At 45.3% G+C, this 15,173-nt stretch overlaps 1 protein-coding gene across 1 annotated transcript in view; it reads left to right on the top strand.

Annotated features, from left to right (window-relative positions):
- Nucleotides 1-343: 343 nt before the first annotated feature.
- Nucleotides 344-15,173, top strand: part of GRIN3A (glutamate ionotropic receptor NMDA type subunit 3A) — a 73,438-nt gene continuing 58,608 nt past the window's right edge. The window contains exon 1 of the mRNA XM_068666101.1: nucleotides 344-1,454. Coding sequence (XP_068522202.1) covers nucleotides 723-1,454 — 732 coding nt within the window. The 5' untranslated portion in view covers nucleotides 344-722. The remainder of the gene's footprint in view (nucleotides 1,455-15,173) is intronic.

Raw genomic sequence — 15,173 nt, 5'->3', positions numbered from 1 at the left:
CCACGAAGGCACCCAGCGCAGCATCCACTGCAGAAGGGCCGAGGGGGTCCACACAGCCGCGGGGCACATTCTCCGCGCCCCCCGCCCCCCCACACACACTCTCCTCCAGACCCCCCTCCTGCTCTTGCGGGCGGGCAGTCCTGGCCGAAACCCCCCACCGGGGGCATCCGTCGGGGCCGTCCCGGGACGCGCCCCCGAGGAAGGGAGCGGGCGCATCCCTGTTAGCCCCCTCCTTCCTCCCCGGGGGGGCGGGCGGCACCCGGCCGGCGGGGGCGGCGGCGACTACAAGTCCCGGCTGCCCGGGGAGGAGCCGGCGCGGGGCCGCCGCTCGCCGTCCCTCCCGGTGGGAGCGCAGCGCAGCCCAGCGACCGCCGCCCGGCAGCCCCAACTTTTCCCGGAGCCGGGCAGGGGGCAGGGGGCGCAGGGGGGAAGCTGCGGAGAAAGGGGAGCCAGGGCGAGGGGGGTGCAGTTTGGGGAGGGGGCTGCAGCTTGGGAAGAGGGGCTGCACGTGTGGGGTGGGGGGAGTGCGGGACACTGCACCGTGTGGGGGTGCTCCCCGTCACAGACAGGGGTCCGCGAGGGGCGGTCCGGGGGCTGAGCCCCTTCCTCCTCTTTCTCCTCCTTCTCCTCCTCCTCCGTCCCCGCGGAGGGGGCGCGGTGATAGCGGGGCTCCATGGGCGGCGGCGGGGGCGGCTCCGTGCGGGGTCCGCCCGCCGCGGCTGATGCCGCTGCCGGCCGGCCGCGGAGCGGCTGATGCGGGGCGGGACGGCGGCGGGGCCGGTGGAAGCGGCGGGGGTCGTGGCGGGGGTCTCCGGGCCATGCAGGGGCCGGGGGTGCGGGGTGTCGTGGTCCGGGTGTGCCTGCTGCTGCTGCCGCCCTGCGCCCTGATGCTGGCGGCGGTGCCGGGCTCCGCGTCCCACCCGCAGCCCTGCCAGATCCTGCGGCGCATCGGGCACACCGTCAGGGTGGGGGCCACCCACCTGCAGCCCCGCTTGGTCCCCGACGCTTGGCCCCGGGAGGGGGCGGTGGAAGGAGGCGGTGGCCCCGAGGGGGGGGTCCCGGCGGGGTCCCGGGGCCGGCGGCCGGGGGGCGGCGGGGAGATGCGAACACCCCCCGCGCCCTCCCCGCGGGACGCGCTGCTGCTGGCCGTGGCGAACCTGAACGGCGTGTCCGGGCTGCTGCCCTACAACCTGTCCCTGGAGGTGGTGATGGCGATCGAGGCGGGGCTGGGCGACCTGCCCCTCTTCCCCTTCTCTTCCCCCAGCGCCTCGTGGAGCAACGACCCCGCGTCCTTCCTGCAGAGCCTCTGCCACACCGTGGTGGTGCAGGGGGTCTCCGCCATCCTCGCCTTCCCGCAGAGCCGCGGGGAGATGCTGGAGCTCGACTTCGTCTCGGCGGCGCTGCGCATCCCCGTGGTCAGCATCGTGCTCGGCGAGTTCCCCCGGCAGAGCCCGGTAAGGAGCTGGGGACGGGGCACACGGGGGGAGGCGGGCCCCCGTTGCACGGCGAGAAGGCAGCGCCGAGCCCCCGCAGCGCCGGGGCGGTTGGCTGCGGGCGGCGTGGGGAGCAGCAGGGAGCGGGTCCCGCCTGGTGTCTGCGGGGAACCACGCTTCTGCATCCCAGGTGGGAGCCCCGGGGCGGCGGGGGACGAGCGAGCATCCCCCAGCTTGAGCGGGAGAAGGACCCGGCGGTGACAGCTCAGCCTGCGCCGAGTTGCTGGGCTGAGAGGAGAAGACGGGCTCCCGCGGTCCATTACTGCCTGGTGGCAAGGGGCTCCTCTGGAGGTCCTCGGCTTGTCCATTGGAGAAGCTTCCCGGACCAAAAGAAGGTTGTGAGCCAAAATAAATGGCAAAAAAAAAAAAAAAAAGAGGTTGAAATGAACGTCCAGGATGCTTATTTGTTGCTGGTCTGAATGCGGTGCACTGTTGGTGTGGAATAGTGTCGATCGTTCAGCAGGTGACAGATTTTAGGGAAGTTGTTCACTGTAACTTGACTTTTCATTGAGCTGTCTAAAGCATTAGCTTTTTTTTTTTTTTTCCTTACTTGTAGTTCATGCATTTCCGTTAGATCTGGTTTTTGGAGCACTGAATTGCCCAGCTAAAATAGTAGAAACTAAACTCTGACTGTGTCTGTTTGATCGTGTACCTAAAGTAGTAGCAAAGAAAGTCAGCGTGCTTGACTGTCCTAGGCACAAATAATAGTAGTATCTGAGGGGAGCTAAACTTTCTATCATGCAGAGACAGCATCTTAATGTTGCACACTCTGGAAAAAGATAACAGCTCAATATGTTGCCAGTGTGGGTTTCATGCCAGAAATCGTGTTCTGGCAAGAGTAGGAGGAAAATGCTCTCATCCGTGTCGCCCATGCAAGGGAAGTTGCGAGTAAAATGGCAGAAGCTGCCATTTGAGTAGCCAGGAGAAACAATTGCTTTATATAAAAAGACATAGCTCAACTTTGTGCTCAAAATGTAATTAGAAAAAAAAGATTACCAACTGAATTTGCTTTGCAAAATATAAAAAACATAGCCTGGATATGTATCTTCTATATTTCTTGTGTTAGGTGGTGACAGAAAAGGTGGGAAAAGTGCTAGTCAGTAATTGAAGGCTCAGCCACTGTGTGCTGGTCTAAACTCAGCTAGTTTTCTCTAGCTCAGAAAAAAAAAAAAAAAAAAAGGTAATTTGAGTTTCTCTGCAGATTTTTGCACAAACTCGGGGGTAATCAATGCCACCAACTGCCATGACTGCTGTGTGTTTGGTGCATGTAGCACCCAAGTTATCTCACTTAAATCTACCAACCTTTCAGTTACACTCTCAGTTGTACCTGAGTCAACAGCCAAAGGTTCCTAAGACCAGAGCCCGAACTGAGCATCTCCCTGCTCTGTTAAAATCAGAAATACTTTCTGTTCCATGCCAGATGGGTCTGAGTTCATCTGAAGCTGCCAGAGGACACACAAAAGACACGTTCAATGCAGGGTTATAGACATTGTTCCTTTCTGCAAGTTCCAAGGTTCCTACTTTCCTTTCACGTTATTCTCACTGGGGAGGCAAGTGCTCATTGATATGGAGGTCTTCATTGGATAAATCTGTCCAAATCAGGACTTTGTTCATAAGCAGATGTTTAAATGTCAGTCTTCAATGGCAATGAAACCAATGCCAGACATTAAACCTGTGCTTAAGTGCTGAATAGATTCATTTTTTTTTAAGATGAGCTAAAAAAATCACTCAAGGCTTTGTGGATTTAAAAAAACCTCAGCCTTATTCAAAGGCCAGCAGGTAATACAAGCCTATTAATCTCCAGAATTGGATCGGAGAGACTGAACATCTCTCTGAACACTTTGTTTCATACCCTCATGTAGTATACACCAGTTTTGGCCAACTCTGGAAGCCTTACCTCACACACTTCCCACTGTTATGGGATTTCCAACACTGTCCCTGTCCCAGGGACCCGACAAGGTTGGCCATAGCACCCCCCGATGCCGTACTGCCCGCTGCACCCCGGGATTTTGTCGCTCTGTCTCACACTAGTAATGGTGTGAAGTGGACATCCCCCTGGCCTCCCACCTTCCTGCTCCACAGGTCCAGGGCCACAGGCCAACCACCTCTAGCAGCGCTAGAGGGGGTAGTCAGCAGTGTCACTGTGGCAGATTTTGCTCATAAATAGTCTGAGTAGACATTATTTTCAGAGAGGAGAAGCCTGAGAGCTGGGGGCTAACTTTACTTCTGAGGTGGGATGCGGCGGCCTTCGTGGAGCCTCCCTCCTTGCAGGTCGCTGTCAGCGAACCCCTCAAACACTTGCCCTTGAAGAGCTTTTCCTTCAGGAGCATCACAGATGTGCTAACAGACATTACATATGGTGGGCAGTGTCCTAGCAGCCAATCCTCACTCTTATTCCAAGGTTTTGTTAGGATGATTTTACAGTAGCAACAAACAAGATTTCATTTTCCATGTTGTGCCATGATGGGAGTGTACAAATGTGACACCTGTGCTCCTGCTGAGTGTTAACAGTCTTACTACTTCATAGAGAAGTTTATAATAAGCAAATACTCATTGTAATTGAAAAACACTTTGAGTAGATCTTCTGTAACATGGCAAAAAGCAATACTTGAAAAGGAAGATCAGTTTCTAGAAATGAAATATGTTTTAATATTACTGGCTGTTGCCTCCATTACAATCGACACTTCAAAAGTATAACATCAAGTGGAGATCCATGGTCAAAAATGTCAAAAGTAGGCATCCGAAGTAAGCTGGATGCCTAGTGCTTTCAAATGCTGTGCTCGAGCATCCTTAAACTTATGTTTCTGATTCAATTCTACCCTTCTGAAGTTAAGGGGATAAAAAAGCTCACAATGTTCCCGCACAGCAATTAACAATCACATGGCAACAACCATCACAAAGATACAGGGCTTGTCCTGTCACAGGCAACAGCTTTTGCTGAAAGCTCAGGGTTGTTTGTGTCAAAACACACAGACAGCTGCAAGGGATGCTACACAGAGTAAAATGTGACTTTTTTTTTTTTCATTTTGATTTGTATATGTGATTTAGTGATGAACATATACTGACAGTAAATCCAGACACTGTTGTGACCTGAAAAAAGCTGTTTACTTTTCTGAGTTTACTGTCACTCCTGTAAATTTTCACACTCTCAGTAAGCAAAAGTAACAATTTATCACCATCATTCAGTAAGCAAAAAACCACTGGATTTCTTTACTACTTACACAAATGCAGATTGCACTAAAGCTTTGACAGATCATTATTTTGGAGACAGCAGCCCATGAGCACTGATGTCATTGAGGCAAGGCTTGTCATCTTACGTGTGTTTGAAGGAAGAAGCACACTTCATTTTTTCATTCCAAGACTGCCAATGTCATTAATAATTTTCCCAGAAATGGAACAGGGAAAAGAGATAGGGAACATGAACCACAAGGAGATACAGGGATATCACTTCTAGTACAGAGCCAAGAGTTTGGGAAGGATAGCCCATATATAACCTATAATTTCTATTTTACAGGAGATAGTATCAGAAACACAAGGGAGATAATGTTTGCAGCAGCATTTTCCAAACTTCAGAACTAATGGAGTATTTTTAGTGTGCTTCAGATAAATCAGTAGCTCTGATGTCTTTTAACATTAAAAGGAGCCTTCTCAGAGCAACAAAACAGCAAAATAAATCTGAATCATCTTAGTTCCTGCATGGCCCATCCATGCTTTATCTGGTTTCCTGAGTAACTGGAATTGCCAGCACTGCTGATCACTGCTATGACTTCAGGGAGGGTCAAAAGAATACATAAATCAAATCAGAGTTTTAGGTTAAACGGTGAATTTCCTGGTAAAATAGGAAGCTTGTGCTCAGAACAGAGGCTTTAAAAGAAACTCACCGTTAACATCTGATTTTTTGTTTGGATGATTGTTGGCGCTTTTTTTTGTTTGTTTGTTTGTTTGTTTGTTTTAAAAAAAAGAGGTTAAATTTTCTTTTGAAAAGAAAAAGGGAGTGGGGATGGGGAAAAGCTTCTCTCTACCTAATAGCTCAGAGGCAGTTTTCTTCCTCCTTCAAGACAGGATTGCACTTTTATAGAAAACTGTTTCTGATTGGCAAAAAATAAATAGAACAAAACAGAACAAAACAGATAAAATCTTATTGTCCAGGGGATGCTGCCAAACATCTGCCTAACTGCAGCCTCTGGTAGTTCAATCTGCCATTGCTGATTTGACTTGGTCCACATATTGGAGTTTGTACTAGCTACTGTATAGAGGAGCAATATGTGTTCAGTCTTTCTCTGTGATCAGCCCTCCTCAGCTCACTGCATAAATAGAGTGGCACACAACTGTTGGGCACTTGAGGAGGGTTTGTGAGAGATGTTCTTGGGGGAACAAAAGGTAAAAAGGATGGAAATTGAAAGGCCATTCCTCTTCAGATAAAGGTCTGTCTGCAGTTCTGCTGTAGTGCTCCTTTTGAAATTTGCACAATTTAGGCTATAGTTCTGCTATAAAGCGAGAGTCTTTTTCTATTGCCACCTAGTGTAAAACCACAGTTTGCCTGCAGTCAGTTCTCCTAGAGTCATAAATTGTTTAAACACAAATTTAGAGGTGTAACTCACATTTTGCTAGCAACATAGTTGTCCTGGTGTCATGTGAGAGATCTCCTCATTGCAACAGTCCTCCACTGAAACACAGCAATGCAATGCTTGCTCAATGATCCCATTTCAGAATCAAGGTGAACTCAGGTACCTGCTAACTGCTGCCATCTCCTGCCTCTGACGTGCTCTTCTTCACAATATTGTACGTAGTCCTCGTGTTGTTACTCTAAGAATGGTTTTGCTTGTGGTCCTGGTCTGTTGACCAGGTCCTGGTGTTGAGCATCACGGGCTGTAGGATGTGCAGAGTTTTGATGGTTCACTGGGTTGTTGGCTGGAGCCAATCTGTCTGTTACCTTGAAGTTGACAGATGATGTGTATTGAAGGGAAGGGAGTTCTTGTTTATATTCTGGTCCATGATCAGAAAGCACTGAAGTTTTCTGAAAGTGAAGTTGGCATAACATTCAGAAGTTGCACTGGCACATAATGTATTTTGAGTTTTTTTTTCCTTGTTTGGTGCCTTAGCTCAGGGTCTGTTTTCTCCACCTGTTGTACATCTGATACTCCAGGGTCATCCGTACCTGTCTGCAAACACTGTTTGAAATTCTGTTAGAGGACATACATTTGTTTCAGTTCTTAACTAAAACTGAAAATTGCAGCCTACCTACCTATGGTGACTTTCTTAAGAACATTTTTTTCTAAAAAGAAGCTTTGCATACACAGAAACATGGGGCAATGGAAATAAAATAAAGAACTACATTCTTTATTCTGCTTACATTACATGAGGAGGATTCAGTTCATTGTGTTTGCAAAGGATCGTTTTTTTGGAATGCAGGAAAGTGGTGAGTTCTCTCCTCTGGATCCTTAATTCTAACATCCCACTGAGATAGAAGGAGCACTCTGCTGTACTCTCTGAGTACTCAGTACTCTGCTGGGGTGAACTTTTCCAAATCTGAACTTTCAGTACTATTTCCAACCCCCGTTTTAGAATAAAGCCCCTTAGAAACCCACTGAATTTGCCATCCTACCATTGGGCTTTTAAAATAGGGATATCTTGCAGCTTACAGTATTTTAGCATGGCATAAGATAAACGTATACAGAACTTTGAGTTGCAAGATTATCTCATTTTGTCAGCTGTTTTGTTGCTTATGGAGGAGCAGTATAATGAGTTGGAAATGTGTTTACAAATATATTAGTTTAAGACTTGAAGTGCTTTGTAATACTAGAAGCTTATTTAGTATTCCTTATCACCTAAATTGCTGTGAAATATTTCAGCAGCCTTCTTAAACTCACCTAAATGTCTTAAACACCGATGGTAGTGTAAAGGTGTTCTTATTTTCTAGTGTTCGTAGTTTGTAACACAAGTTGTGAGGCTTGGTTTGGTCAACCACCAATCATAACATTATTCACTATCAATAATTTTCTGTACGCTTATCTTTTCTTTTTCCTGGCAATTATTATTTGAGGAGATGTTAGTCATGCCTCAGTTTGCATATCTGCTTATTTCTGAGTTGAAGGCAACATGCTGATTTGAGACACTAGAAACTGGATAGCACAGCATTGTTTGAAATACACGCTCCAGAGATTCTCTGTTCGAGTGGCTTCAGCTCAGCCATGAGCAAAATGTCTCAAATACAGCAAAGGTTGACTATCCAGATTCAGAATGTGCACCATGTCTGTAATTATTTAGGGTATCTGACTCTGTGAATCTTTTGATAAAATTATGTCAATGATCACTTTGTTCTTGAAGTGCATCTAGTTCTGTCAAGCTTTATCAAATCATGTAGTCAACTTCATATGCTATGTTGCAGTTTCAGTTATATCAATTCCATTCGAAAAGGGGGATTAAGTGTTAACAATTTGGGGGTTAAGTGTTACAATTTGGAAAGGAGGTGGAGGAAAGATGATCCTCTTAGCTGAATACTGTACCAGTAGACATTTATTATATAAACTAAAAGAAAATACGCTGAATTCATACAAAAAATCAGAAGCAAAGGTACCTGCCTTGTAGCCTGATGTACATTTGTCTGTTAGTCCCCTTCCTTGCCGTACTCATCATATGATAGTAGATTTTGGAGAAAATATACAAGCATGTTAGTAACAAGATTTTATCATTCCTCATCCTGTGCAGCTTTTCTGATTAAAAAAAAATAAATAAATAACATTGGATTCAATAACATCCATGATGTTTTCTTTTGTGTTTTTGCTCTTCTGGGTATTTGCACAATTATGTCTTCCTCATTGTATGGCCTAGAAGAGGTCTTTTATAATATACTGGACAAACACATGTTGATGATGAGTGAAAAAACTATGGCAGGGTTAAATCATTAATTATTATTTTACTGAATGACAGCCATTGTCAGAAGAAACACCAAACTTAGTGGTATTCACTAAGTAAAAATTGGCTGAGATAGTAGATACTAGTAGATACTATATGAACACAGAAGTACGGCAGCAAACAGACAAATATAGGTTAGGGTGTTCAGTATAACTTCCCTCGAGAATTTGTCCAAAAAAGTGTGAGCACCTCATATTTCCACTAAAATACGTAGCAGATCTAAGTAACCTGTGGAAATTAGCAAATAGCCAAGTATCTTGTCCTGCTGTATGTTATTCAATTTGATGCTCACAATTAAATTCAAAGACCACTTATAAACATTCCTATCTAGGGTATGTTTAATGGGTTGCTTATTATTTAAACAAAGGAAATATCGAAAGCTCATCAAATAAAATGTGTGTTCCATTCATTTTCTGCACGGCTTTCCTTGCAATTTTTTGTATGTGAAAGAAATCAAGGCATATCACAGCTAGAATTTATATACTTGTTATTAACAGAAAACTGGAAAAAGCGTAGTTTTTTTCCACACTCCATATCTATCTTTCCAAGAAGAATCATGTTTCTGTAGATGTGAGTGAAGAGCTTTCAAAGAGGGGAAGGATCGTGTTTTCCATTCAGTTGAACAAAAGGGCCCCCCGAATCTTGCTGCCATTCCAGTACTTGCAGAGTTTATTTTGAATAGCTAAAAGGAGACACAGAAAAGAGAGGGAAGAAAACAAGAAATCACAGTGAGAAAACTATAGGCATAAGTGTAAGTGACACAGGGGGAGATAAGGAGAAAATAAACTGAATTGAGAAACAAAGGAGGAGATGCCCGTCCGTGGCTCTTAAATTCTGTTCCTCCAGAAGCAGAAAAGCAGGAGAACTGAGTTTTACATGAAATCACTGTACCAGGCGCTGGGGTCACCAAGCAGAGATCAAAGCATCTCTCCCATGTCAGGGCTGACTTGGCAGGGCTGCCGTGCTCCCTGGTTAGGAACTGTTGCCTCCAGTGTGTAATTCTTCCCAAACAAGTCACACAGACCTCCCAGGGGACTGCTGAGCCAACAGCTTTGCCACGTGGGGGTCTGACATCTTCTGGTCCAGCATGTCACATTGCCATGAGACAGAGCAAGCTCGTGCCAACACATGTAGCATCAGATTAGTAGGTACCTACACAGGACTTGCTAATACATGGGAGCAAGTCCAGACACAGCAGCTGTGGGATGGCATCATTGGACGTCAGTGGCTGTTCTTTACATCTGATCTGGCCCTGATGGGCTGCCCGTTTCTGCAGGTATCCCATGGATCAGCCAGGCTGGTTCTCACCACCATGGGGAGAGGATGTGCAGATGGTGGAAGTAACAGCAGAACTGGGAGAGGGATTTAAGCTCGAGTAGGCAGCAATGATAGATGATTCATTTATTAAGGGAGTCACACTTGAGCAAAGCCATTTGTGCAAGGGACTCCTCGGCAGTGTGACTAACAAGTCCACAATCTGGCCCCGAGTGCTTCGCAGCTGTCACATCAAGCTCCGAACGTTACTTCTGGCAATTATTGACAAGTACGCCAAGAGCTGCCAAGACTGAGAAGGGACTTGGCAGCAGGGCACACCACAAACCGCAGCAAAACACAGCATTACCTGCCACTGGTGGAGGGCACTGGAACCAGATGTTTGCACACAGATGGCCTTGGGTGTGGTTTTGGCTTGCATATAGGATATATGTAGCCCGCAGGTGTACGCAGAGGGCCTGTGAATACCTCTGTCCCCATGCGCGGCCACTCCATCCATACCTATAGGGTGTGTGTGCAGGCCCAGCGAGCAAGGAGATGGTGCTGAGTCCCTTGGCTGCACACGGCTGCTTGGCACCCCCCTTGCAATGAGCTGCAGAGCTAGAAGAGCCCTCTGGAGCTGATGGGAAGGTTTCCCCTTGGCACCCAGAGGGAAAGATCTGCTCATCAGTGTTCTGGCTAATTAACTTTTATCAGAAGTGCTTCGGTCACCTGAATCTGCCCACCTACAGATGGGGAGGTGGACAGGAAGGGAGAAAGAGTGATCATGAGCACAGGTGCACCCTCCACTGCCACTAAAGCACAGCAAATGGAGAAATTACTGCAATCATTTGATTGTTGCTGTTATAGAGGAGAAATCAAATGTCAGGAAATTCAGAAACAGGCACCATTTTCCTTTTCTTGCTACAATATTTTTATTACTTTTTTTTTTTTTTACCAGCTTTCATCTGTGATGATAGCTTTCAAAGCCTATTTTACAATGTAGAAAGTATTTGAAATGCATTATAAAAATCTATGGATATGCTGCACAGGCAGATTTTAAACTCTTAGCATTTCCCTAACGGCGTGCTATTCCACTTTCAGCTTTTTTAAGAGTGTGAAGGAAACGATTGCCCATGCTGTTCATCAGACATTTTACTAGGCTTTCTAACTTAAGACAGAGTTAAAAGACGAGACAGATCTTTGAGCAAAAACCGAGGTTTTAAAAATGAAGCTTTGCACTTGATGCAAGGAAAGAACTATTAGGCATTGCAATTAATAGCCAAAAAGAGCAGCTGTATTATGCATCGGGCTCTCACAACGTTGCTACTGATAAAGCAGTTACATTACACTCATCTTAATAGCGTACTCACTCAAACCAGCTTAAAAAGAACTTTTTTTTTTTTTTCAAATCAGATGAAAAGTCAATATTCACATTTTGATAATTTTCTGGTGCTATTTTGGATGAAAGCATAATTATTTATCACTTTCTCAGCTTGTAAGGCTCATTCATATATATATCAGTTAAACAGCTCTTATGAGGGGAACAGTTGTTTCTAAGAATTTACTGTACTCGACATAAGCATCAGAACATGGGAAAAATAGATCTGGACATAACTTGGAGCTGATAGCTGCCCTCTGTAGAGTGTACTGGAGCTGTTCTAGCTAACAGCATCGGGCTTTGCTCCTGCATTAGAAGGAGGGCAACAAGGTGAAACAGAGTGACTTGTCTGGGCTTCCTCAGCTTAAATTGCATGTGATAGGTGCTGAAATGTAGAGCTCTGATGGGACAAATACATGCCCAGTAACAGCCTTGAGGGAAACAGAAGTAAGCAGTTAAAGCAAAACACATCGGTGCTTTTGGTTTCAGCTTTGGGACATGAAAGCTTTAAATGTTATTGCTGTGATAGCCAGACAGGATTTTCCAAGGGCTTTTTTGAGTACAAAACGAAGCAGGGCTGTGAAGCAAGGTTCTGCGCCTCTCGTCGCTCCTTCCTCCTCACTCATCCATAAGCACGCAGCTGGCACTGGTGACACTTGGTGATGCTGGCTGGGGTGCCTCGACCCCGGAAGAAAGTGTTGTGCCCGAGGGAATTTGGTGCCCTAAGATCCCCACATTCCCCCTTGTTCCCAGTTTGGCAAAACCAGTTACACTGCCTGTTGTGGCAGGCCAGCAATCTACAGCTGTTGCAAGCCACCCAGAGGGGCAGCTCCTGCCAAACTCATGCTGACATCAATAAAATTGCTGCAGAGCTTCAAATACCTCATTTATGTTTTTCATGAGGCAGGGGATGCTAAGCTGTGCAGAAGACTTGGTAGAGTGGAGCTCAGGTGCTGCTTGAGTCTGAAGGGCACAGAGAAGTTGGGAGGAGCAGTATTCCCCTTGCTGGCTTCCAGGCGTGCTCGGGGTGTGAGTAGATGTGTCTGATCAGTGCAGCTGGCAGGCTCAGCTCAACTGGGTGTTTTTCTTGGAGTGAAAAATAGGGAGGCGGTGATCAAAGATGGCATCAGTGTTAATTTCCCAGAGATTCTGGAGAGAAAAAAAAAAAACACCTATTAATCACATCTTTGAAAGTTCTTATAAAATGTATTAGTACAGAAACATGTTGGATAGACTGGTGTGGTTAACAATACCCTTGTGGCCTCTGATGGAGAATCCTGCATCAGCAGTCAGCCCCGGGAAGGCAAAATGATCATTATCCAGTCACCCTTATGATTATCTTTTTATACGTATGAATTATTTACTTAGTACAGGGTAACAAGTGTACACTTGTTAATGAAAACCTGCTTTCTTCATTGTTAGACTCGTAAGATCTCTTCAGAGCACGTAGTTCTTCTAACTATTTATTTCACATTCATCATTCCACATTTGGTTTAATGTTATCTTTCATTGTATAAATAGAAAATCCTCCAGCGCAGAATACTCGTGGGAAAGGATTCCTTCATACTGAGATCTTTTTTTGAGAGAGAGAGATGGGTGAGTGGTCTGTTTTGAATATTGATCCCAGAATCCCCAGGAACTCTCAACTTTTATTCAGCTACTCCATTTTGTACCTTCTCTTCCATTTTCATTGTGCCTTCCTTCTTTCATCCTTTCTTCATCTTACCCACTGGTCTTTGTTCTGAGGTCCTGTCTTCGACTGTAGGGTAATACAGATCCTAAATTAACAGAGACTTGACTCCAGAAAAAGACCGCAATGCTCTATTGTGATACAAATGATCAGCAACATAAATTGCTCATCACTCACTGTTCATCACATTTTCTGAAGAGCACCAAAAATAAGACACTTATTTATAAATAGCTCAGCCTGCTAGTTTCCAGTGAAACTGAATTTCGTATCTTCCCACCATTTTGACAGTGCATATAAATATGTAACATGTAGTTATGTGAAAGTTAGCTGTTCCACGATGTCCTCTGTGGGCATTCACAACCCATACAGGTTCACAGCAAAAGAATAAATTGCAAATTGAGACCTGTGGTGGGATGCGGCATACCACATGATTAACATAAGAAAGATTCCTTGCTTAGAGAACAGGAGCTTGTTGCCCAGATCATACTGCTCTTCTATTCCTCCCCAGAAGTGTACTTTAAGAGGAAAATGAAGTGAGAACTCACAGTGAATAATACATCTGATAATTGCTGACAATTTTTCTGCATGAAAAACACCTGAAATTTCTGGAACAAGCATGAATGACTAGGGCTAACTGCAACCTGGAGCTTCTAAAAAATTATGTAAAAACTTTCCTGGCTTTGAATTGGGACCAGTTTGAGATATGGTTTTGGTTGCTTGGCTAAGCCATGTGGTATTTTTTTTCTCTTTCAATCTCATGAACATGAGAATTGGAGACATACATGGAAGCTGAAACTTGCGAATACTGCAAGCATACACTTCTGTTGTTCATTTTCTACAAACATTTGTTCTAGTGTAATTGGATTACTTAAATGTTCATGAAAGCAAATGTTGAGTATGAGAACAGCTGAAATGAATAATTTCATTCATTTGAGTATATATGTGTTGTTTCTGATGCATTTGGCATCATTAACAAAATATATATATATATACATATATATATATATATTCAGACTTCCTGTTCTTTTAAGCATGGTATGGCTTTGCTGTGGATGAGGAACTGGTCTAACAGATCCATGGCTTGCTACTGTGATATTTAAACTATATTCACACGTGAGCTTAACACTGCTATCAACTTTAACCTTTAATTCTACCTGACTTGTTTCTACTTGAACTTATTCTCACCAGAGATTACATTCCCTTCACTTAAAATTCTATAGAAAGCCATTTGCTGAGTAAGACCAAGGATAATTCAGACAATTCATCTTTTTCTGGACCCTACTTATTCCAGCATTATAAGAGCAAATGCATGTCTTCCGAGAGCTATACAAAATTATTGCAATCTTATTAGAGAGTAACAAGCAGCAAAATGGCTTCTTATTGTTGTTAAGAGGGAGAGAAATGAGAATTCAATCTGACCATTGAACAGAGGACTCAAATGGAGATTTCGGTCTTCTCCAAAGGAGGCTTAAAAATCTATAGGAAAATACAATGGACTAAGGACAGGAGTAGTTACTGATCTGCCCGTCTGGGACCAGAGAGGGTCGGCTGAACTTCCTTGCTTTGTCAGGAGTCTCCTCTGGGAGCTGAGTAGTTGTGCAGGGCTGTCCAAAGCAGCAGCAGTCAGTTGCCTGCCTGCAAATGGAGCACCTAATCTGCATGTGCCTTTGGCCCCAGCCTCACGTAAACCATGACACGGTCTCTGCTGTGGCATCCTTTCTTCTGAGGAGTGTGAGCAGTACGGGGAGGAAGAAACAGCCAGCCCCGAGAGCAGGCACATCCAGCACTATGTCAGGAGTGAGCAGTGCTTCTCATTGCACAGAGTGGGACAGGAAAAGACCAGCATTGCCCATGGGGGGACAAGCTCTGTTTCCTTCGCCAGGAGCACAGAGGGTGCTGTTCCTACAACCTTCACGCCACCTTGCACAGTGCCCCCCACCACTGGCTTAGCAGTCTGGAGGTGTTTACAGAATCTCCTGACGGTTTAAGAATGGTCTCTAAACAAACATTGTTTACCTTGCTTTCGTTTCAGGAAAAGAGCTCCAAAGCAAACCTTTAACTGAAGATGGTGCTTTGTGTGAGTGTCTCTCTCTCCCGGTGTTCTCACAGCTGGCTGGCCGTTTCGCTTGGATTTATTAATAATACATCCTGGTGTTCTGTGTGGTACCACCAAGGGTTTTAAGCAGGGAATTTTGCAGAATATTTCAGTTCCCTTGCTCAAAGTGCAGCCTCTATGTCGATGCAAAATATCAAAATTCAGAGCTTATATTTTTTTCACCTTCTGTAGCTCCATTCCAGGTCACTGAAATGTGTAGAAGCATAATTCTTCCTTTGAAAAACTGACCAAAACTTGCATTCAAGTGCTAGGGTCACAAAAACAGAGAGAGAATCTGACATGGGGAAAGGGAAGGAAAAAATATGTTCCAATTTCTCCAGGAAATAC

This window comes from Anas acuta, chromosome Z (assembly GCF_963932015.1).
Source record: "Anas acuta chromosome Z, bAnaAcu1.1, whole genome shotgun sequence".
NCBI lineage: Eukaryota > Metazoa > Chordata > Aves > Anseriformes > Anatidae > Anas > Anas acuta.
Note: the sequence above shows the minus strand (reverse complement) of the source record. Positions and strands in the feature narration are given on the sequence as shown.